Below are 24,849 nucleotides of genomic sequence, written 5' to 3'. Positions count from 1 at the left end.
GGCGGAAGTGTTGGCCCTGACCACTCGGTTGTTCAAAGAAGACATTCCGGTGGGCTTAGACTCGGTTCTCAAATATACTATCCTTGATACTGGCCTCCCTCGGCTTGGGGATATACTCTTGCTTTCAGTCACAGGGGAAACCATTAATTATTACCTATTTCTTCTAGATCAGAAAGGTCCGACACTCAAGCAACATAGGGCATTCGCAGTAATGGCAATCAGATTCCTAAAATGGAAATTGTTGGGGGAAGATCCTGACAATCATGACAGGGAGGACGAATTTAGAGATTTTGCCAGGTTAAATGGCTTTCTCTCGCCAAAAATTGAGCAAGAAGGGTCCTTTGCAAGTGTAAGTGGGGCTAGTAGTGAAGCTTCACAAGCGGGTAGGGGTCATGGGCGCTCGGGTGCCATAGGCAGAAGTAGGGGCCATCTGCGTGGAAGGGGTCGTGGCCAACAGGCCTAAGAAGTTATGATTTTCTAGCTGACTGTTAAGTTTTGGTGTTCGTTTTTGTTAAAAGGAAAACTTCAAAGATGTTTTGTTGTGGATATCATCAATCTTGTTAATTTGTCCTATTAAAACTTTCGTAGATCTTAAGTTGGCTCTAAATAGCTTGATATTCCTTCTCGTTTTTTGAAGTGGGATGTATTTGGTTAGGCTAGGGATCTGCCCCTATCTATTTTGAATTTTCCGACCTTAAGATTCTGATATTCATATGAATCAAGTTTTTAAATTTTAATATAAACTTTTTGGCTCTACAATTTACCTATCAAAAAAAAAACTTATATATATGAGTTAATGAATTTGACTCAAAAATCATGCATTTAAATCAATTTTAATGATTTTTTGTTGTTGTGTAGCTAGGTCAGATCCCTTATAGGGCCGACCTAGTACACAAAATGCCAAGTGGCCTATCGGCCTTGGCATTTGGATGAGCCTAATTTGGGGCAGGCCCTATTTGGGTGAACAACTTGTGTGTAACTTGTGATGAAGTAAAATGTAACTTGCAACTAAGGGAGACTCATATGTAACTTGTAATATATATTGTTTTGACCCTATCCTTGGCGCCAAAAGTATATGGTTGACTTGAGGTGTACTAGGAGGTTTTGATTCATATATATGCAAGGTCATGATTGCATCAATAGATATGAATTCAACAACATGAAGGATATGTAGTGTGCTTGGGGGTGACAATGAGAGCTTATCGTTTATGGTTGGGAAGGCAACAAATCTGATGTTTGCCTGTGGTTAACGAGCACTACTATAAAATCCACATGGTATCAGAGCGGGTTCCTTCTTTAAAGCCTAATCACTTGAAGTTAGATCTTGTGCTTTCAAGGAAAATTCAATCAAAAACCATTGTAGATTTAAGATCTCTTCCAGATCAAAGGCGACTTCAGAGGATAATGCAGCGATTACACTCGCTGATCTCCACCCTTCACAGTAGCGTCGATCAGGCATCTAAATGAATCAAGAATTTTCAACAAGATTTGAGAAGAATTACTCGGGGCCAGAGGAGCACGCCCATCGATTTGGGGTTTTCAAGGACAATCTTCAAAGGGCTCTGGAGCACCAAAAGTTGGATCTAAGCATCGTCCATGGCATCATGAAGTTTTCAGATTTGACGGAGGTCGAATTCCGTCGTCAATATTTGAGGCTCTATATGCTGTCATTTCTGAAATCTGGTGCTCATGATGCCCCCATTCTGCCCACCGATGAGCTTCGATAACTTCAACTGGAGCAAAAAGTGAGCTGTCACGAAGGTTAAGAATCAGGGCTCCTGTGGGTCGTGTTGGGTGTTTAGCCCAACGAGGGCATTGGAAGGGGCGAATTTTCTTAGGACAGGGAAGCTGGTGAGTCTGAGTGAGCATCAATTGGTTGACTGCGATCATGAGCTTTGTATATTCTTGATGTCACCATTATTGAGAGAGTCACTTAGTCTTTTGTGGTTTGCAAGTGTGTGGCGTGAGGATCTTTGGGGCAAGTCACCCAGTTGTTGGCACCGAGACATGTTTATGGAAGCCATGTAGTTTATGCTAGGAATATAAACCCTTGTTGTGTGTGGTTTTCAGTGAAGAACTTGTTGCTACAACTGCTGTTATCATGGCTTCCATTCCCAGTCGTGATACTTCATCAGTTGGTGCCATTGCTTGGGAGCTACAAATTGCATTCGTGGGCCTGTTGAGTCTTCTCTTGGAGTTTGGGCATTGTTATCTTGTGTATGGGGATGAGATATATGTGGACTTTCTTCAGAGTTTCTACCACTTCCAAAGACATTCACAGTCAGGAGGCCTGAGATTATCATCGACACCTTGTTACTATTTCAACTCCAGTCAAGTGTCATTACCAAGGGATGGATTGTGGATGCCCAAGATGATGGAGATGAGTTTGTTATTGATGGTGATGTGATTATCGGCCTGAGCTGAAAGCTCGGCCTGATCGCTCCAATTGTGTCCCTACTATAGTGAAAATAGACTAAGGTTCTGAGATCCATTAAATAAGAGAAGTATTCCATGCTTGATTAATGCACATGAACTTTTTTATATTAATTCATGCTATAACTTTGATAGTGAATCATGTATGCTTCATTTTGCATTAGATAGTCTCTTTGAAATGCTTTCAGGGTGGACCAAGAAGCATAAGAGATTGGATTCAAGGAAGGAAGATTGTGTGCATTTCTTCGCAGAGGAAGAATCAACATTCAGATGAAGTCTGATATATCGTCAAAAGTAACCTTGGACTAAGAGGCCAGAAGGTTGAGAGAGAGCTTGACATTTCAGCTTTAGAGGGAGCTTGAAATTTCAGCTTCAAAGGGAGCCTAACATATCAACTTCAGAGGAAGCCTGACATTCTAGCTTCAGAGGGAGCCACGTCATTATGAAGATTTGGTTAATGAGTTCTTCTCTATGAGGGAGAAGTTTGAGGTGCAATCCCTTGTTATTGCATTCTTCTTTGGGAGAAGTTTGAGGTGAAAGCCCTCATTCTACCCTCTGCGAATAGGTATGGTGGATCCATCCTCTGCGAGTAGGCATGGTGGAGATGCATTCTTCTCTGGGAGAAGTTTGAGGTTAGAGCCCTCGTTCCACCCTCTACGAGTAGGTATGGTCGATATGCATTCTTCTTTGGGAGAAGTCTGAGGTTAGAGTCCTCGCTCCACCCTCTGTGAGTAGGCATGGTGGTAATGCACTCTTCTTTGGGATAAGCTTGAGGTGAAAGCCCTCTTCCACCCTCTGTGGGTAGGCATGGTGGATCCACCCTTTGCAAGTAGGTATGGTGGGTATCATGGAAGAAATTCCATGATGTGCTTGTTCACCCTTTGTGAGTAGCTATGGTGAACGTATTATTCATGCAAGTAGGCATGGTGGGTATCATGGAAGAAATTTCATGATGTGCTTGTTCACCCTTTGGGAGTAGCCATGGTGGTAGTCACTATGTGACTTGGTTATTCAGAAGGAATCCTCTCTAGCTAAGAGGTAGTTTTGTTGTGTAGCTAGGTCGGATTCCTTCTAGGGCCAACCTAGTGCACAAAATGCCAAGTGGCCTATCAGCCTTGGCATTTGGATGAGCCTAATTTGGGGCAAGCCCTATTTGGGCGAACCACTTGTGATAAAGTTAAATGTAACTTGCAACTAAGGGAGACTCATATGTAACTTGTAATATATATTGGTTTGACCCTATCCTTGGCGCCAAAAGTATATGGCCAACTTGAGGTCTACTAAGAGGTTTTGATTCATATATATCCAAGGTCATAATTGCATCAATAGATATGAATTCAGCAACATGAAGGACATGTAATGTGCTCGGGGGTGACGATAAGAGCTTATCGTCTATGGTTGGGAAGGCAACAAATCTGATGTTTGCCTGTGATTAACAAGGACTACCATAAAATCCACATTTTTAAATTATGATAAGAGTCAATGGACCTTTTCTTTGTTGGTAAAATTGAAAAGTTCTTAAACAAATTTGACAAAAGAGATACCCCTTAGTCTTTGACACCGAAAAGAAGTTCCACTTAAGACTTCTATTATCTATGTACGAGTAAAAACTAATGATTATTCTGAAAAAAATATACGATCCATATACGAGTGAAAACTTACTTATTATTCAATAATTGCTTCTGTTGTGTATGCTAATTTTTTTATCATAAACGTTTTGAATCACACTCTGTAATTCATCATCAGACTGAACAAAAATTACTATTCTCAAAATAAGATACAATCCATGTAAGAGTTCAATGTCCATATCATACACAGATTTAAAAACCCAGAATTCAAGTTGTAACTTTAAAACATGCATGAAATAGATATTCTCTCTTAAGCCTGAGTGAAATCCAAATGCAATTAAGAACAACTCTGTAATTTCTAGATTTTGGCCTTCCTTTTCAACTAATCACCAACTCAGCACGCAACGCAATGAACAGACGCCAATACCAGAACTTCAATTAATAGCTTTAAGAAGATACATGCCGCTCTCGTTAATGAGCAGAACTCAAAAATTTGACAGAGCAGAAGTAGTTTCAGGGGAATCGACAGACATATCACCCTCTTTCTTCTGTTATGTAACAGGAACCGGCAAAACGACAGAGAACAGCAGAGAAAAACCTTAACCGCAGTTTCAGGAAATATTTACAAAAGAAATTGGCTTTAAATCTTCGTTATCGCACCAGAGTAGCGTTCGCCTGAGCAAAATACACACAATTATTATCAACACTCCATCCGCAGTAAGCAAAATCGAAAGAATTTATGGAAAAAAAACAAAAATTTATTGGATGAAGCAATTCAATATAACAGATTACTAAATAAGAGATTAAATTTTCACAATTCAGGTTGAAACTATTTTGTGCTGTTTTTCGATTCTAACTGATAGTTTTTTTGCATGAGAAAATTCTCAGCAACAACACAGTATCTCAAAATGACATTAAATTTTCACAATCTAAATTAAAAAAAAAACATTAATTTTTTACAATCTAGATTAATATTATTTGTGCTATTTTTAGATAAACTGTATCAGCAACACAGATTCTTTTACATCAAGAACGGCAACACAGATTCTCAAAATTCCAGAAACACAATTGAATCCAAGAAACAGCACAAATAAAATTACTAAATTTCACAAAAAATTTAGTGCTTAAACAATTGTGTGAAATTCTTTGCATAAACAACAAAATAAAAAACATTCAATTTTCACGATCTAGATTGCAATCGTTTGTGCTATTTTCAGATTCAAACTGTGTGAAATTCAGTAAACAACACAGAATTTCAATTTTTCAAAAACAAATTTGAATCCAAGAAACAGCACAAATAAAATTACTAAATTTCACAAAAAATTTAGTGCTTAAATTTGGATCTTCACCTGCGGAGAAGGATGAAAGAGGTTAAGTCTGGGGGAGCGCGGAGGGAACTCAGGCAAGAGGTTCCCCATATTATCATAAATGATCACACCAGAGAAATCCGGAGGCTGACAGCGCTCTCCCATGATAATACCTTTCTGCCAGAGAAATCCTCCCTCTGCCTTTACCGCACGGTCATATGCCTTCATCTCCCCTTCCTCATTTCTTTCCCCTTTTCCCCCAAGCAAAATCTTTTTGCTGCTTATAGTATCGATAATGGCGCGGGCGGGAGACCTGGGCGGCAATTTGAAATTTCCAGAGCTACGAGGCGGCGAATCCATAGGACCGTCGGCGAAAGGGTTTTTCGATTTTCCTTCCTTGCGAGAATTCTTAGCGCAGAGGGCCGACACCACGGTCACCACGGCGACAACACCTGCTACAAGCGCAAGAACAGCGGTGAATTTGGACAAGTAAGACCCTGGGATTCGAACCCCCGCCGTTCCAAAGCTCGCCACTGCAATCCACCTCGCCATGAGATTCGATCCCTCGACCTCGCAACAGAAGTTTTAGTATGATTCTGAAGCTTTGAAATATTCGTGTAAAAGCTCGGGTATTTATGGGCTTTGAAATGCTGATATTTTGGATTGTTTGTCCAAGTCCAAGATCAATCCTTCTGTTGTAAGTTGACATTTTTTAGTCATTTTCGTTGGTCGCCCAAAAGTTGTTCAACGTTATTACTAGGCAAGTTCTACCTATTTTTCTTTAAATTTTCTGTACATTTTAGGTGTGTCGGTACCGCGTTTTCGATCCCGTAGGAGTTCAATTTGTGTTTTGTATTTAATTTTAAATGTTGGGTTAGAGTATTACTCATTATTATGATTAATTTTTTCCAAATTTTAGGTATGGATGATTTTTGAGACAGAAATGAGTTATCCTGCAATGTTGGGATAGAAAGAGTGTTTGTTTTTAATTTAAAATTTTGATTTTATATTTATAAATTTGATTGTTTGAGATATTGTGATATAGAGAGGAAATTTTAATATTTATCATGTTTTTTTTTTTTTTTAAGTTCAGATATTTATGATTTTTGAGACAAGATTGAGTTTATCTAGATAATGTTGGGATATAAATAAGGTTTTCTATTTATTAAAATTGTGGTTTTTAATCTTTATTGATTTGGTTGTTTTAGACATCGTGATATATAGATAGAAATTTTTATTTTTGATATTAGAAGCAGCAAAATAAGTGTTCACTACACTAACAACCCATAAGTAGCATTAACAACTTGCAGCACACCAACAAGCGACATACTTACATCATGTCAAAAAATAGCATAAAGTCTTGACAAGATAGTAAAAACGATATATAAAGTCTTAACAACATAAACCAAAAGACCTAAAAAGCTAACGCCAACTAACTAGTGGTTATTTGAGCACATGGCTTCGATCATCAGTGATGAACTTGAATAGTTCCTTGTAGTTCCCTTCATTGTCATCTTTACCTAGAACTTTTTTTGCATCAAACACGGGGAAGTAGTCCAGTTGTGCATCACCCTAAAACTGAACTTGAACACGTTGATCATCTTTTGCTCTATCTCCACGAGCTTGGAGATGAAAACTTTTGTTACTTATCATGTCATTGTTTTTTATTTGTTTGTTTTCAAAATTTTAAATTTCGACAACTTTTGAGACATGCATGGGTTATTCAGGTAATATTGGGATAGAAATAAGGTTTGTTTTTAATTTAAAATTTTATTTTTATTTTATTAATTTGCTTGTTTAAGATATTGTGATATAAAGAGGAAATTTTACTGTTTATCATGTTGTTTACTTCTTCTTTCCAAATTTTAGATATAAGATTTTGAGACATAAATGGATTATCTAGGTAATGTTGGGATAGAAATGGGGTTTATTTTTAATTTAAAATTACTTAAAAAAACTGGCTTGATCTAAATGTTTGAGATATTGTGATGTAGAGATGGAAATTTAAAATTGATATTATTTTGAATATCATGGTTTTTAATTTTAAAGATATTGAGCAATTTTAGATATAAATAAATAATAACTTTGAGATCAAAATAATTTAAATATTGTTGGCATGGAAATAGGATTTGTATTAAATTCAAATTTACGTCTTTGATGTTGATCTTTTTGATTGTTTGAGATATTTTGACAAAGAGATGAAAGTTAGAAATTAATATTGAATTAGTCATCAAAGATTAAAAATAGAGATGATGTAAGAGTATGTGGGTTAACAACTTACATCACTCAAGAAATAGAATAAAATATTATTTAGAAAAAAATTGGAAAATAAATGGCATGTTTGAATGAGTCGTAAGGTTTAAAAGTGTTTCATATGACTACAACAATATTTTAGAACATTGTAGCATCTTTTGTAGTAGTTTTTTCAATTTTGCAACAACTATTTCACTTCTTCATCCATTGTTGTACAATTGCACTTTATCAACAAAACTTTTGGAGGTCATAATTTCTTTGTACGAGTTTGAAACACGATTTTTTTTAATTACATTTTTGAGACGAATGTAAATATGTGATCAAATTTTAGAAAATAACATTTTTCATTTCTATATTAATGTAAATTTTATTAACAATGGAAATGACTTTGATAGTAAAAATAAAATATTAACTAGTTGTGATAACTTATCACAACATTGATCCTAGAAGAACACTATATTTTGTACAAATTAACTTATATTTTATGCTTCCAACCTATATTTATAGGTCAAAATTTTTAAAGGGGAATAAAGAAAAAAAAAATCTTGACATTGATGATCTAATACAAGTCAAATTAATTTTGGAATATAAAAGGACCACAATTTATTGGAATCTACTAACCAATTGTTGTGGAAGGCATGTGCATGGAAATTATGGGTAGATCATTCATGTTCAAAATATTTAAAATTCATAAATAAATAAACAAGAAGGGAAAAAAAGGTAATTGAGAGATGAAAGGAAAAGTGAAAGGTTTGGGGTTGTACGAGCATTCAAATACCATTGAGAAAGTAGAAAAAATAGAGGAAAGTAAGGAAACATAAAATATTTTTTGGATTGATTTTTACAATAAAGGGATGATTTATCAGAGATCGAATGGAAAATGAAAGGTTTTTATTTGTCTATAAGAACATTATAATACCATTGGGGAAGTAGAGAAATCAAAGGGAAAAAAATACTTTTGGAATTGATTTTTTCATAGAGGAATGACTTAGACATGTAGATAAGGTTTATTAGGAATGGAAGAGTGTAGACCAGAGCTATGAGTAAGTTTTGAATGTCATAAAGATTTTACAGAGTTTAGAACAAAGATTTTAAATCTATTCTAGGCATAGATCATACCCTTTTCCAATAACACATTTAGGGGAAGAGTACTAGTTATCGCCCATGTTCCAATTATTGTTCACTCCTTGCTCACTCAACCTCCCAATTATTATCTTTAAAAAAACCAAAAAAATGAAAACTAAAAGCCCATTAATAAATTTCACACGTATCAATAGTTGTCCACTTTACCCCTAGTAGGTAGCATTTTTGGACTATAGTTTGTTTATTTGTTCACATTTATTGGTAGCCATAGTGCATGACTGTTGGGACATTTGTGCATAAGTATTGATAATTTTAAGTACACAGTGATTGGGGCATCTTTAAATAGTTATGACCACTTTTTGACCCTTACATGCATAACGAATCCCACAATGTTTGTTGTTACTACCCAAAAGACAAAACAATCGCTATAAGTAGTTAAGTCGCACCTAGAGACAACAAAAAAAAAACATCAAAATCAGATGTAACACTTAAGATCTATGTTTGCGCAAAGTTAGCTATAACGACTAATGATACGATTCCCCTACCAATATAGATAAATGAAGTAAACACTTTTCAAAAAATAAACATAAAATTAAATACAAATAATATAAATATACAAAATTTAAACATTGTAATGTTATTATATAAATGAAATTAAATATAAAATTATTTTTTTTCAAAGATTTTGAGCCTTAATTAATAAGCTCGGCAACTCTTAACCATCATGAAAGGGCCAGCTGGAATGTTCAACTCTTAACCATTACGAGAGCGACGAATAAAAATAGTCAATACTAAAATTTCTCGCCTTATTATAGTCGGCGATAGGTGACTTTGTAGGCGAACGAAAAAGTCTTTTAAATAATAAAACATTTGGGTCAATTTTTACTATTTGTAGATATATCTATTGTAGTTGTTTTCTCAACAATTATGTTGTTTTGTAATTGAGGTTGTGATAGTTAACTTGAAGCCCACGCTATTGTATTCTTGTTTATTAATGTAATCTAATTTGATTCAATATAAAATAGCGTTAATATGTTAAGTTTGATATGTAATGGAAAATCGAAATAACTGTAATAAATTGATAAAGGATATGTGTATTTAGTTTTAGGATTGATGAAGGAGAAATGATGTTTATATTATAAAAAGGCTTCTAATTGTCAAAATGTTGTTCGACTTAATTTGATGAATGTCTTTGGTTTTTAATTGCCATAGAAAACGATGCATATTCATCTTGAGCCTTGAAAGTTAGAATCTTATTGCCATGAACCTAATTTGATGCACAAAATTGATCTAATAGAAAGTATGCAAAATTGCATACCTATCTTAGCCTTTAAGATATTTGAATTTGTCAAGGTGGTGTCTAAAAGCACCATTGGGTAACTTGTTGATTATAATTGAATGAATACTCGTAGGTCAAACCCCTACGTCTAGTTTGAATGGGTTAATGATGATGAGTAAGATAAAAAAATAGCATTCAAAAACATATGAATAGCCTATTTGATGATGTTATGAGATCTATTCCTTCATTTCTTTTTAGAATTGAAGTTTTTTGTAACAAACCCGCCTTGATTTTGTAATGCATCTTATGATGCAACCAAAATTCACATTGTAGAATCTATTATCATTATTGAAAGTAGAACAATAGAAATTGTTACGTTCCTAATATTATAGCTAATGATATGACCCTAATATCATATATTCTTAAGTATACATTATATATTCTTAAGTATAATAAATAGATAAATTATGACATTCTTAAACTTAACATTATTAATAGTTAGTATCTTAAATGCTCTTAATTAGGATGAAGGGACCTATGTCCTTACATAGTTAAGCTTATAAATAAAAATGGAGATGTTTATCTCAAAGAATTGAATATCTTCAAGTACTGAATTCATATATTATAATCTCCTTATTGGATGCCACACCTTCGAAGTGGTATGCTATATTTCTAAATTTAAATAATATTTTCAATAAATATCATTACAAGTGGTATTAGAGATATGATTTGTGTCAAGAATTTTATTTCCACCATAACTCCTAAACTAGTGCAAAAAAAATTTTGGGGGGGGCGGGGGGGGGGGGGCGGCTGGGGGTTTGAGGTATTTATTAGATAAGCTCTAAAAAAATCAAACTTCCAAGGTACGAAATTCAGTAAGTTGTGAATAATTTATTATTTTCCATAAATTTTCTTTATAGGTTACAATTTTTAGAATTTTTTATAAAAATATATTTTTTGGAAGCTTATTAAATATTAGATTGGGTTAGTTCTTTGTAATTTATTGTTAGACATAAAATAGGTCCTTTAATTTAGTGGTCAAATTTTAGTCAAAGTACTCATAAATTTGTTCTATAGGCTACAATTTCTAGATTTTTTTTAAAAGTACAATTTTCAATATCTTACTAAAAAAATATAGTTCTTTGTAATTTAATATTAGGCATAAAATAAGTTCCTTGATTTAGTGGCCAAGGTTTAGACAAAACATAAAATTTAATCTTTATTGATTTGATAGATTGAGATATCATGATATAGAGATAGAAAATTTTGTTTTTGATATTAGAAGCAATAAAGCAAGAGTGTTGACTTTGTACACTAATAGCCTGTAGGTAGCATTAACAACTTACAATGCTCTATCAAGCAACATACTTACAACATTTTTAAAAACAACATGCAGTCTTGACAATATAGTAAAAATGATATATAAAGTCTTAATAGCATAAACCAAAAGGCCTAAAAAGCTAAAGCCAGCCAACCAGTGGTTATTCGAGCACATGGCTCTGATCATCAATGAGGAACTTGAATGGTTCCTTGTAGTTCCTTTCATTGTCAGCATCTTTACCTAGAACTTTTTTTCTACATCAAACACAACAAAGTAATCGAGTTGTGCATCACCCTCAAACTAAACTTGAAGACGTTGATCATCTTTTACTCTATCACCATGAACTTGGAGATAGAAAATTTTGTTACTTATCATGTTGTTGTTATTTTTTTTGTTTTCAAAATTTTAAGTATAGACAACTTTTGAGACATAAATGGGTTATTTAGGTAATATGGGATAGAAATTGAGTAGAAATAAAGTTTGTTTTTAATTTAAAATTTTATTTTTATCTTTATTAATTTGATTGTTTAAGATATTATGATATAGAGAGGAAATTTTATCATTTATCACGTTGTTTACTTTTTCTTCTTCCAAATTTTAGATATGATAGATTTGAGACATAAATGGGTTATCTAGGTAATGTTGGGATAGAAATAGGGTTTATTTTTTATTTGAAATTATTTTAAAAATTTTGGCTTTATCTAATTGTTTGAGATATTGTGATGTAGAGATGGAAATTTAAAATTGATATTATTTTGAATATCATGGTTTTTTAATTTTAAAGATATTGAGTAATTTTAGATATAAATAAATAATAACTTTGAGACCAAAATAAGTTAAATAATGTTGGCATGAAAATAGGATTTGCATTAAATTCAAATTTATGTCATTGATGTTGATCATTTTGATTGTTTGAGATATTGTGACAAAGAGATGAAAATTAGAAATTAATATTGAATCGGTCATTAAGGATTAACAATAGAGATGGTGATGTAAGAGTATGTGAGTCAACAACTTACATCACCCAATAAATAGAATAAAAGATTGAGAAACTTTTTGGGGAATAAATGGCATGATTTAATGAGTCTTAAGGTCTAAAAGTGTTTCGCATGAGTACAACAATATTTTAGAACATTGTAGCATCTTTTGTAGTAGTTTTTTCAATTCTATAAATATTTCACTTCTTCAATCATTGTTGTGTGGTTGCTCTTCATCAACAAAACTTCTCGAGGCAATGATTTCTTTGTACGAGTTTGAAACAAGATTTTTAAATTACATTGTTTGAGACAAATGTGAATATGTGATCAAATTTTAGAAAACAACATTTTTCATTTCTAAACTAATGTAATTTTTGTTAACAATAAGAATAACTTGATAGTAGAAATGAAATGATAACTAGTTAAGATAACTTATTGTAACATTGATCCTAAAAAGATATTATATTTCATAAAAATTAACTTATATTTTATGCATCCAACCTATATTTATAAAAAATTAACTTTAAATTATTCATTTATTTATATATAAATGAAATAAAGACTTTTCAAAAAATAAATATAAATTAAATATAGATAATATAAATATACAAATTTAACTATTATAATGTTATTATATAAATGAAATTAAATATAAAATGTTTTTTTCCAAAGGTTTTGAGCCTTTATTTAATAAGCTCAACTCTTAACCATTATGAAAGGGCCAGCTGGAATGTTCAACGCTTGAGAGCGACGACGAAAAATAGTCAATGCTAAAATTTATCGCTTTATTAGTCGGCAATGGGTACTTTATCATAGGGGAACGAAAAAGTCTTTCCAAGCGCCTACACTTTTAAAAAATAAAAAAATTAAGTCAATTTTTTTAATAAAATTGCCGAGTCAACATTATATGTGGGTCTCTAGCTACTAGGAGTTTTTTAATGAGTTTTGTTGGAGGTTTGTAAAGAAAAATGAGTCCTGTATCCTATCTATGTTAATTAAATAAATGCAATCAAGCTTGTGAAAAAAACTTTTTGTTTGTCTTTTTTTGGAGTTAGACAAGTAAAGTTGTGTCATATTCTTCTTTATGAAATGTGATGATTTGTCGGTGTTATTTGTTTCTAGTAATTTTATATATATCTATTGTAGTTTTTTCTCAACTACTATTTTGTTTTGTAATTGAGATTTAGATAGTTATCTTGCAGTCCAAGTTTTTGTATTCTTTTATTATTATTATTGGAGTAAGCAATCTTAAATTGCATAGTTAAATAGAGAAACAAAAAGCAACTGGAAGTAGACAACTACTGGAAAATTACATTCAACAACATAATGCCACTACAAAACAAGCATAGCAACAAGCTATCACCAGATCAGCAGCAAGGAATTGCTACCGATACATCAAAAATAATTGTTGCATGATACCATCACCAAAAATAAAAGTCTCATTGTTGTTGTTATCGACAAGAAAATAAAGTTTTTCGTGAGAACTCAAGGCATGATAGGAAGTCATCACTGCAATCAATGTTCCACCATTGTGTACAACATAAAACTGCTCCAAAGCAATGTCAATCATAAGAATCTTCATCCAGATCATGGGAAACCTCCATTGTTGGTATTTGGATCAATAACCTACAAAGTGGCTTCAAATGCCTAGATCTACGCTCGTAAATTGGCCAAATTATTTTGGAGATCAAAGTTAGCTTGGAGATTATGCTTGAGGAATGTGACCTGGAGTGAGAAATTCACACTAAGCATCAAGACCTCAACTTGCAAGGGAAAGGAGTGAGAGAAGGAAGTTAAGCACCAAACTCTTCAAATGAACTTGAGGATAGTTTGCCTTAGGGTTTCAGAAATGATGTTATGGTCTTGGGAAAGTCTAAGAAGTGTTGATCACCAAGTCCATTTTCAAAGAAAAATCACAAGGAAAATGGAGGACAAATAGCACCAAAGGGCATGAGCATGAGGAAAGAGCCTAAAAGTGTGCTTAATAGTCTCCCTTTTATTGTAGAAGGGGCATTAAGGAGAGGGAATGATGAAAGAAAGATGATCACCTATAGGCAGTTTAATGTGAAGAACTTTCCACACAATTAATTGGGATTGATCATTATCTTTGGTCTTCCAATTATAGTTAGCTTGTTCCATCTACCTTCGGTAAAATTGTATTTCCATTTAAGGTTGAGGCATGGAGCAAAGGAGAAGGGAGGGAGGAGTTGTCGATAGACCATCTTAAGAGGTCAAATTCGCTATGTACAAGCCTAGGATATTTTCCACCTTGAAGGAATAACCAAATCCAAATACCCTATGTGGGTTGAATTCCCCTTCCTCAACTTAGCCTTTTGTCCATTCTTACAAGATATTACAGCTCAATTGGGTAGAGTTTTGTGGTGTAAGCAACACTCTAACAAGTGGTCTATCTTTCGTACTCATTGTGTGGCTTGTATTGAGATGGATCTAATGTAATATTTTCCTATCTATATCAAGTTGGTTGTATTTGGTTTTTAGTCCGAGAAGCGCATTAACTATCTTAACAAACCCAATGCATGTTTCTACTATCTGAGAGAAGGACACCTCATCTGCGACTACCCTTTTCATAAACCTAGAGAATGACCTTCACATTTACATCACCCTATACGCTTGTCCCTTGATGAAGGCTCTAAACAATATGGCTCATTAACCCCCACTCCTTCCCCACTTTTGGGCAATTCTCCATCTTCTAAAACTCCTTTCACACCCTCCATCCCACCCTTCCCTCATCAACACACCTCATGTCTAGTGCTAAGTCTTTCAAGGATACTATGACCATGCCTCCTTTTAGAGCCTCTAAAAGGAAGAAGTATGATACACTTAGCAAACTCCCTCCAACTGATTCTAGCTCAAAGTCTCAACCCAATAGCCTAAGTAAAGCAATGTCCCAGCTTTCATCTCTAGATTAGATTGACCAAGACAACTCTATGGAGAACCAATCTTACTCTCTAAGAAATTGGTTTAGACTGTTGCAAGCAAGTCAAGTGACTCTCCTTAACTCTTCCTAATGAGGTGCAACATTTAATCCTGAAGTAAGTGGGACTTGAAAATCCTTGCTCATAAGTATCATGTAAAACATTCTATCCAGAATAACCATACTAATGTTCTTATGCTTCAAGAAGTAAATTTGGTGATGTTCGCTTGGATGCTACCCTTCCTTCCATCTGGTCTAATGCTCTTTAGCTTCATATCAACCATGTTGATGGTGGTGAAGGTGTTGTGTTGGGCCTAGCCCCATGGCTAGCCAAACATGTTGTAGATACTAGTTTAGATCCTAATCATCATTATGTTTTGGCTACCACCCTCATTAATGGTGCATTGATGGGATTTTTCTCTATTTACACTCCTAACCCTTCCTTGGAGAGAACTAGTCTTTAGGATTGGCTTTAGAATTAATTCCCCAATGTTGATTGGATTTTGGGGGGTGATTTTAACATGGTTGAACACCCTTTAGACCATAGTTGGAATAATTCTACTTGTTTGTCTCACTCTAAATATAGAGCTTGGACTTTTACTGAAAAATTCCCTTAGAGTGCATGACCCCGTTCTCAGCAAAACCAACCTCCAAATTCCCCATTGGTTCACTTGGAGCAATTATCGTGATGTTTTCTTGAGAAAAATGAACCGCCTAAACCATTTTTATATCTAGATCCTAATTGCCCAATTTCACCCTCACTGGCTGGTCATTTTATTTCATTAGACATTTCAGCTAGGCTTTTGGACCACCTTCCCATCTTCACCACCCTTTCTCTCTCCACACCCACTCCTCTCTCCAATGATCTTCCTTTTAAATTGAATGTTTCCCATCTTGGAAACCAAGACTATATTAATCGCCCCTTAGCCACTTGGAATGTTGAACCGAAAACTTAACAAGATAGGTGGATTTGTTGGTGGGAGCGAACCATTGCAAGATGTGTCTCTTTTCTTTGAGATTATGGTTGAAGGTTGCTTCTAAGCATTGAATACTTAAAAAATCCCTCAAGGGCCAGTTGGAGCATGGGCATATTGTTCTTGCTTCTAGTCCTCACAACATTTCCTTATAACAATTTATTGTCAATGTTAAGAAAGGTGCTCAATTACATGATCATCTCTAATGAATTAAGGATGGAGTTCGTGGGAAAAAAAAATTCTTTGAATATCTCAAGCACAAACATAAAATGGAACAAATTTCTGCTATTAAATTTGCAAATGTGATCCTTCAAACCGACCAGACCAATATTATACAAACCTTCTATGAACATTTTGGAAACCTTTTTATTGATGAATCTACAAATGACATCCTTCTCTCCATCATTCAAGAAGGTGTTGCTAGCTACATTCCCAAAAAAATTAGACCCTAAGTACAAAAAATGGCTCGATCACCTTCGTTCCATTGAAGAGATTGATGATGTCTTGTAGTGTATGGTCTTAGAAAAAAGCTCAAGAATTGATGGTCCACTAGTTGAATTTTGTAGAGCTCTCTAGCCCTATATTCAGGAGGATTTTTTTAATGTCTACCTTGAAGGCATAAAAACTGGTTAGTTGGGTCCAGTCATTAATCAATGGTTAATCAAACTTATCCCCAAAGGTAAAAATGAAGATACAATTAATGGTTGGAGACCTATTATTCTCCTCGATACTTCTTATAAATTCATTTCTAAAGCTCTAGCAAGAAGAATCAAGGCCATCACACAAGACATTGTTCATCTAGAGTAGATTAGCTTCTTGGGAGGAAGATTCATATTTGATAACTTGGTGATTTCCTGGGAGACAACTGAATGGGCCCAACACTCTGCCCAAGATTATTTAATTATAAAACTTGATATTGATAAGGCATATGGTTGCATTCACTGGCCCTCTATTCTTAATATGGTAAAGTGACTTGAATTTGGTTCGAAAAATTATAATTAAATCTAAATGTTGTTTATGGATGTTAATGCCAAATCTGTCATTAATGAAAACCTTTCACCTCAATTTCCCTTGCAAAAATCCATTCGTCAAGGTTGCCCTCTTGCGGCATTCTTGTATTTGCTTGTTGCCGATGCACTTGGTTATCTTTTTCAACATGCTCTATCAACTAAACTTCTCAAAGGTATCTCTTTTCCTAGCAATGCAAAAGCTCTAAACTCATATTTTTCTAATGACATAATGTTATTGATACACAATACTACCGATGAAGTTACCCACACTCTTGAAATATTAGACCTTTTTTGTTCTATTTTTAGGTCTAAGTTAGCCATGCATAAAACTAAGTTTTTTATGACTTGTCCTAACACTAGACCACCTTGGATACCTACTGAATGGACTAAAGTTAAACATGACACGATAACTAGATAGCTTGGTATTCCCCTTGATACAGGGATCTCTCTTAAAGACATGTGGAATTGGTTCTTGACAAAAAATCAAATGCAAACTATTAAGTTGGACCAATCAATTCTTATCCCTGGCTAGACGTATTCAAGTTGCCAATAAAATCCTCTTGGCCAGCCATGTGTATATCTCCTCTTGTTGGATTTCTTCTAAGAAATGTCTTTAAGGCATATCTCTTGGTCTCCACACCCTCTCTTGGGCCTTGTGTGAGCTCACAAGCAATCCTAGCCCTTCATCTTGAATCCATCCTAGCCATCCATTCTTCCTCTCCTCTTCCTATAAATTGAGTACTTCATCTTTCCATTCATCATCTCCAAGTTTAATAATCTTATGCTGCCCATTTGAGTTCAAAAAAGTCATCAAAGCATCTGAATTATAGGCAAATCCATACTCATGCATCACTTAGTCACTTATCCATCCATCTCATCCTCCCATCAATCATATTGTGCACATATGGAGAGCCATCCACATCAAGCAAGCAAGAGGAGCCCATCCGATCAAGTTGAAAGAGAGGCGCCATTCAACTTCACCAAAGGCTCAATCCGAAGGAGAAGGTAAAATAGCAAGGTGAAATGGTCTCTTCATCATATTTTAACATTTTTCATGTTTATGTCATTATGTTTTGATCATTTTCTCTTCTAGTCTATTTTCCCCTCTTCAGTTTCATTTCATCTTTTTAAGTTCGTAACTGAAGAAGAAAACTTACAGTAGACACCTAAATGTGATAAAATATTACTTTTTGCAACTTAACGAAGGAAACATCAAAATGTCTAGACAACTACAAAACATGCTCAAATTTCAAATGTAATATGCTACTTTATTTCATGAGTTTGGTTCAGTTGTATGTAGTTGATTATATTACAATTCAAGTATATTTGGGCATGATAGAGTCTTGTTTAAGTTTGCTATGTTGGTTCAGCTAGATGTAACTCTTTATAGCAGCTCTTGTTGATGTGGTTAAGTTGTATTTGTGTTTCCTTCTTTCTTATGTAGCCCCATTGGATTGCCATTTATTTCTATTGTATTTATTCCTGCTTTAATCAATACAAAAAAAAACCTATTTAGTAATCTGGAGGATTGACCCTAGATGCAAGAGTTATGGTGTCAAATAGAATCAAACTTATGAGGGAAAGGTGACACCTAACTACTACTTGTATGTGGGAAGTCTACACTACTAATCAAGGAGATGCCACATGTGTTCAACTATTTTCTAATATTTTTTTAGTGGGCTTTTAATTAGCATGTTCTAATGAACGATTATTGGAACATGGACAATAATTTAACCCCTTCACCTAGCTTGGATGGGTAGTGTAGTTGGCTAAGGGCTTTGGGTTCTTCCGAAGTCAATTCTCGATGGTCTAGGTTAAACCAATGTGTGTGGTTTGTGGGCAATTGCACACATCCGTGGGGGATTAGTCTTGCCTCCTCTCACCCCATGGGCACCCCAACTTGGCAAAAAGTAAGCCCAAGGCAAGGCTTAGTGGGAATCGTTAGGATGAATCGCGGGGATACATATACGACATAAAAAAAAATTGAGCCCCTTGCCCTATTACATTAATTTATACTTTACAAAATTAATAATGATTCAACTATTACTTTAGAAAAAAATAGATTCTAAAATTTAAATTTGATGATTATATAATTATTTTAAAAAAATTAAGTTTAAAGAGAGAAAAATATTTTATTATTATTTTATTTCACACTAATATCAATAATGTCCTAAGATGATGCCTTCCAATCAAAAGTAATGATATGAATAATCCCATTATGTTGGGAGGGAAGGCCTCCAAGTTTGTAGGTTAGCATACCATTGAGCAAGTGACAGTAAATGCTAAAACCTCCGCTAAATCCTCCCCCAAATCTAATTTGGTAGATTAGATGAAACAAGGCCATTAATGAATCGTCCTTGTTAAAGAAAACCAATTTAACCAATTTCGCCAAAAAAATAGAGGATTATTACGAACTTGTTTATCCCAACAAAATCCAATAAATAGCCAAATCCGCCCATACGTATATTCTCTTTTTTTCAGGATCCTAAATTATTCAGCAGCTCATAAAATCTTAAATCAGAAGAGCAGGGTTCGAATCTCATGGCAAGCTGGATTGCAGTGGCGGAGCTAGGTGCAGGCTTTTTTGTAGCGGTGGTCGCATGCACGCTAGCGGCGGTGACCGTGGCCTTGTCTCTCTGCGCTATGCGTTCCCGCAAGTATGATAAATCCCCCAGCGACATACTGGTCGCTAAGAATATGGAAGAGGGGCTTACTGCATATGACCACCCGGCTACGGAAGAGAGAGAATCTTTGTGGCAGAGGAATATTCTGATGGGAGAACGGTGCCAGCCACCGGAGTTTTCAGGTCTCATAATATACGACAATATGGGTAACCGGATACCCAAGTTTCCACCCAAGTCTCCTGGTCATATCATGGCTTCTCTTCCTTGCTGAATAAATTTGTAGCATTTTAATAAGTTTGTGGGAGAGAGTTTTGTTTGTAATGTATAATTTTGTGAAAATTGTGCTTTTTGTTTGTTTGTATAATTTATCTTTTATTATAATTTGGATGATTTTGAAAAGTATGTTTATTGAGGCTTTGGTTAATGGTGATTTGTCACCTCTTTCTAAAAGTATTGGTTTGTTTGAGTATTTTGCATCAAGGTTTAGGGGTCGAAAGGTTGATGCAAACAACTCACACAATCGAATCTAGAAACAACAACAACAACTCTACTACTATTTTCTAAAACATTGTTGCAAAAGGCCAATAGCTAATCTCCACACAAAATGACACTGTAAAAAAACTTCCAGATATGCAAAACACAACGTTTTTTTGCTCATTTTTTTGTGATTTTACAGCAATGGGGATGCAGATTAGCTACTGCAAATTTTGCGTTGTGTTTTGTGAATTTTAGAAATTGTATGAAGTTTTGTTTTGTGTGGAGATTAGCCATGTCCATGCAAAAGACTCACACAATTGAATCTAGAAACAACAACAACTGTCTCATGGATTGTGGAAATTGATCATAATATTCTTGTTCTTTCTTGCTTCTGGATTTGATTGTGTTATTGCTTTTTCCATTGATGCTTCAAACCACATTGTGTGATCCATTATCAGGATGAAGAGTGCTAGAGGAAGCTTCATCATGATGATGGATAATAGAGTGTGAAAAAAGAAATAACACTTGATCAAATCCTGAAGCAAGAAAGAACAACATTTTTTTGGATGATTGGTTTATTCTTCCCAATCAAAATTTTTTAGATGATTGATTTAGTCAAAAGTTTTTAGATGAATGATTTATCCTTTACAGTGAAAAATATGTAGATTATTTATCCTTGACAGTGAAAGATATGTAGATTAATACGTATTGAAAAATATCTTTAGAATTTGTTATATATAGTCAAAACTTTTTGTTAATTTACAATTCTTGGTGTAAATCATTGTATTTTAGGCTATATTTATCACACTTAAGTGGATATTATAGATATTGTGTATGTTATTTCTAAATTTTGTATCTATATATTTTTTAAAATATCTTGCATTCTTTCTTGAGAGTAAATTATGTGGAGATAAATGTTGTGTTGAAAAGTATTTTTAGGATTTGTTATATGTAGAGGGAAGTATGAAATTTCCTTGGTGATTAGTCAATCTCTTTTGTTAATTTACAATTGTTGGTGTAAGTCATGTGTTATTACATGTTAGATTATATTTATCATACTTAGGTGGATATTATAAATATTAGATATGTTATTTCTATTTTTAACCATTTGCATGACTTTAAAATTACCTTGCATTCTTTCTTTATTTAGATAAGTTTTAGAAAAATCATTTAAGTTTAGGAGATTGATTTCTTATCTTGTATTTTTTTATAATATATAAATTCATTATATATCATGATGATTCAATTTAATGATTATGGTAACTTGCCATGTTTATGCATTGTTTTATTTCTATTTTGCACGAGGTACTTAATTTCCTAAATTAGAACTAATTTAACACATGATTTAAGTCATACATGATATCAAAGTAGGTCAGTGTGTAAAATAGAGTTTTTTCTTCCTATGATTTATAGTCTTGTTATTACATTGTCTCAAAGCCACTTCTGCATGAAGCCTTTAGGAAAGAAATAGACTACACCAATCAATCAAAAGATCCAATAACCGAGATATTTCTTATCAAATCATCTAAATCAAGAAAAAAATTGGAAGCTCCATTTTTTCAAGTACAAGGCAAGTAGAGGATTTCATTTTAAATATCACTTTTCCACAATGTTGTAGTTATAAGCACTTAAATCTTACAATTTTTATATTTCTCTAACTAGCACCATTATTGCACCACTTAATTATTGCGTCATCTCTTATAATGTTGGTAACAATTTGTTAGAGCACAAATGTTTTACTATAACATTGCTTTGTCAATATAATGCACATACAAGATACAACTAATTTTTAAATATGAATTCACTATATAATTGCAATTTGTAACATGCACACATGAAACCAAATATGTGTAAAAAAAATGTGTTGGTGTGCATACAAAGAGGAGAGAATTAACACAAAATATGGGTGACATAATAATATGTGACACACCCTATTACATAAAAGTTCCCTAGGAGGTTAAAGGCATCAATATAAGTGACACATGGGCAAATGACATCTATATAATCTTCACCCCTCAAGGTTCTTATGATATGTTGTGGGTATGCCTATCAAAATAAAATCCCAAAAATATATGTCATGTAAGTACACAATTAATTAAGAAAAAATATTATATCAAATGACTAATAAATATGCTAACTAAGTCATTAACAACTAATATATTCTAAGCTTTTATCTCTTTCCATTAATAAGAAACAATGACTTGAAATATATAAGATCTACACTATTATTTAAATTCAAAAGAAAGTAAGGAAAACAAAGAAACTATTTCAAAAATGAATATAATACAAATCCAATATTTATATGAAGACATCTTTATTTTATGGTTAAATGTATTAAAAATGGAATAGTAAATATGATAATTATATAAAAATAATTTAGTTTCAATTAATTTAACAAACAAATTAAACAAAAAATAACATAAAAATTCAATTATTATTTATTCTTAAATATAAATATAAATGTAAATATATTTTAATAATTACGAACACTAATTTTACATAATAATAATAAGATTAACCATTTTAAATACAATGTCAAACCTTATTATAGACTTTATATTCCAATTTTGATATGTTTATATATCAAACTATATGATTTATTCAAAAGGAAATGTATTACTTTTTCCACTTTTGTAGGTTTTGTGTGTGTGTATTTAAATATTTATTTTAAGAATTCACAATTCAACAAAATAAATTCAATTATTTGTATATGTTTTTTTATTGAAAATATTATTTGTGAAACCATTCATCCTCGTTTGGTAGGTATTGCATATCCTATAACATCTCATAACAACATTTTCAAGTTGTTAGATAAACTGAATATTGGAATTCACTCTAATAAAAGATTCCTTCACCTTTTAAATTAAGAAAACAACTACAATCTTAATTCTATTGAGCAATATACATCCATCATGAAAAATAGTATATCTAATTTAATGTTGAAATTATAGATTTACTAAAAATCTAGAATTATCTCCTTATCAAAAAAAAAACTCCAATATGAAGCTATCACAATAACATCTCTTTCACAACCAATTTCAAGATTACAAATAAGAATCATTTTTTTATTTTTTCAAATAGGATCTTAATGTTAGGCACACAATATATTGAGAGGGGGAAGTGAATGAGTATATGCAAAAACTTAACTTTTCAAATTTATTATTATCAACATTTTGGGATCTTACTTTAACAAAAAAGAAACTATCTAAATGATAAACTAAATACTCATCCATAGAGAACGTGTTAGGTTCCAGAGGCAACTGAGAGGGGGGGTGAATCAGTTGTCCAATAAGAATTTAAACCAAAACAACTTAACCAAATTATTACTTAATACCGGTGAACCAGTCTAATATACTGGTGGACAGATTTAACATATAAATGCAATATCGGTAAAGATTAATGCATGAAACAAAAAGACAAAGTCATCCACAACACATAATACCAATATTTGTACGTGAAAACCCTGTAAGGGGAAAAACCATGGTGGGAAACCTTACCCACAATCAAATGATACTACTGCAGATAGTAAGTGTACATAAATGGGGTCTGCACATGCAGAAAGGCCAAGCGCCTAGAGCTCACTGCTCAAACACAAATGGAAGTCACACTGACTATAGTTGGATGGTTAAATCCAATAAGAATGTACTGCTCAAAATAGCATCTTCGTATGCTGGATTCAGTATCAGTGTAGTTCTGTTATGCTTTCACAAAAACCTAGCTTCACCTTCAAATGATGTCTACATGTATAGATCTGCTTAGTCTTGCATATACCTTCACACAATTCTTTTCCACATTCCACATTCAATCTTACAATTAAGACCTTACATTTATACCATAACCTAAGACCAATTTTAGTAGGTCGGCTCTACAAGATATTACAATAAAATCATTTTACAAATAATACAATATCTGATGCAATAACCGATTCAACATGTCGGCTTAATGCATTTACAACAATAATTAATCATCTTCATAGCGTGTCGTGTTGATCTGGAAAAGATAAACCTACCGATGCATAACCTGGACCTATTTGCCAGTAACAACAAATATGCAAATACGAATACGCCAATAAACAATTCTCCAAGATAAGATGTCCAAACAATGTCTTCGACATTGCCAAGTGTTTTCCACGCCATTCCAAGTGTTGGTGATCATTTTATCCTGTTGGTGTACCATATATTGGTGACTGTGCAAAAGTCACTTGCTTGCCGGTGAATGTTGTTGGATCTCCAAAGTGCTAGAGTTTTAGTAGGTGTTGACATCAATGACAAAACCATACCAAAATACCAACAATCTCCCCCTTTGACATTGATGGTAACACAAGATGGAAAAACCATCAAAGTGCCAAGACAGAAATGCCAAATACCAAAGTACCAATAAAGCCAACAATCTCCTTAAAGTAACAATCTCTCCCCCTGAGAGTAACATGTGTTTCCTTGTGTACCATACCAATCTCTCCCCAAAGGATAATGTGTTTTTCCATAGATATCACCCCCCCTTTGACATCAAATGCCAAAGTTACAAAAAAACCAAGTTCATATACAAAATACCAATCAATACAAATATACCAACTACTCCCCCTGTGAAGTAGCTTCCTCATCAAAGCCG

At 33.5% G+C, this 24,849-nt stretch overlaps 1 protein-coding gene across 1 annotated transcript; it reads right to left on the bottom strand.

The window, feature by feature from the left end:
• Positions 1–4,411: 4,411 nt before the first annotated feature.
• LOC131078842 (uncharacterized) lies at positions 4,412–5,990 on the bottom strand. The gene is made up of 2 exons (XM_058016636.2): positions 5,351–5,990; positions 4,412–4,676 (listed from the first exon to the last, which is right to left on the bottom strand). The coding sequence occupies exons 1-2, from the start codon at positions 5,858–5,860 to the stop codon at positions 4,653–4,655; spliced, it is 534 nt and encodes a 177-aa protein (XP_057872619.1). The 5' UTR covers positions 5,861–5,990; the 3' UTR covers positions 4,412–4,652.
• Positions 5,991–24,849: the final 18,859 nt, after the last annotated feature.

The sequence above is a fragment of the Cryptomeria japonica genome, chromosome 2 (assembly GCF_030272615.1).
Source record: "Cryptomeria japonica chromosome 2, Sugi_1.0, whole genome shotgun sequence".
Taxonomy (NCBI): domain Eukaryota; kingdom Viridiplantae; phylum Streptophyta; class Pinopsida; order Cupressales; family Cupressaceae; genus Cryptomeria; species Cryptomeria japonica.
This window is presented reverse-complemented; position numbering and strand designations above follow the sequence as displayed.

Excerpts from the sequence above, each read along its gene's own strand:
- LOC131078842 (XM_058016636.2), bottom strand. The coding sequence starts at position 5,860 with ATGGCGAGGTGGATTGCAGTGGCGAGCTTTGGAACGGCGGGGGTTCGA. Across the intron at positions 4,677-5,350 it reads TCTTTCATCCTTCTCCGCAG|GCGAACGCTACTCTGGTGCG; the intron begins GTGAAGATCCAA and ends TATTTTGCTCAG.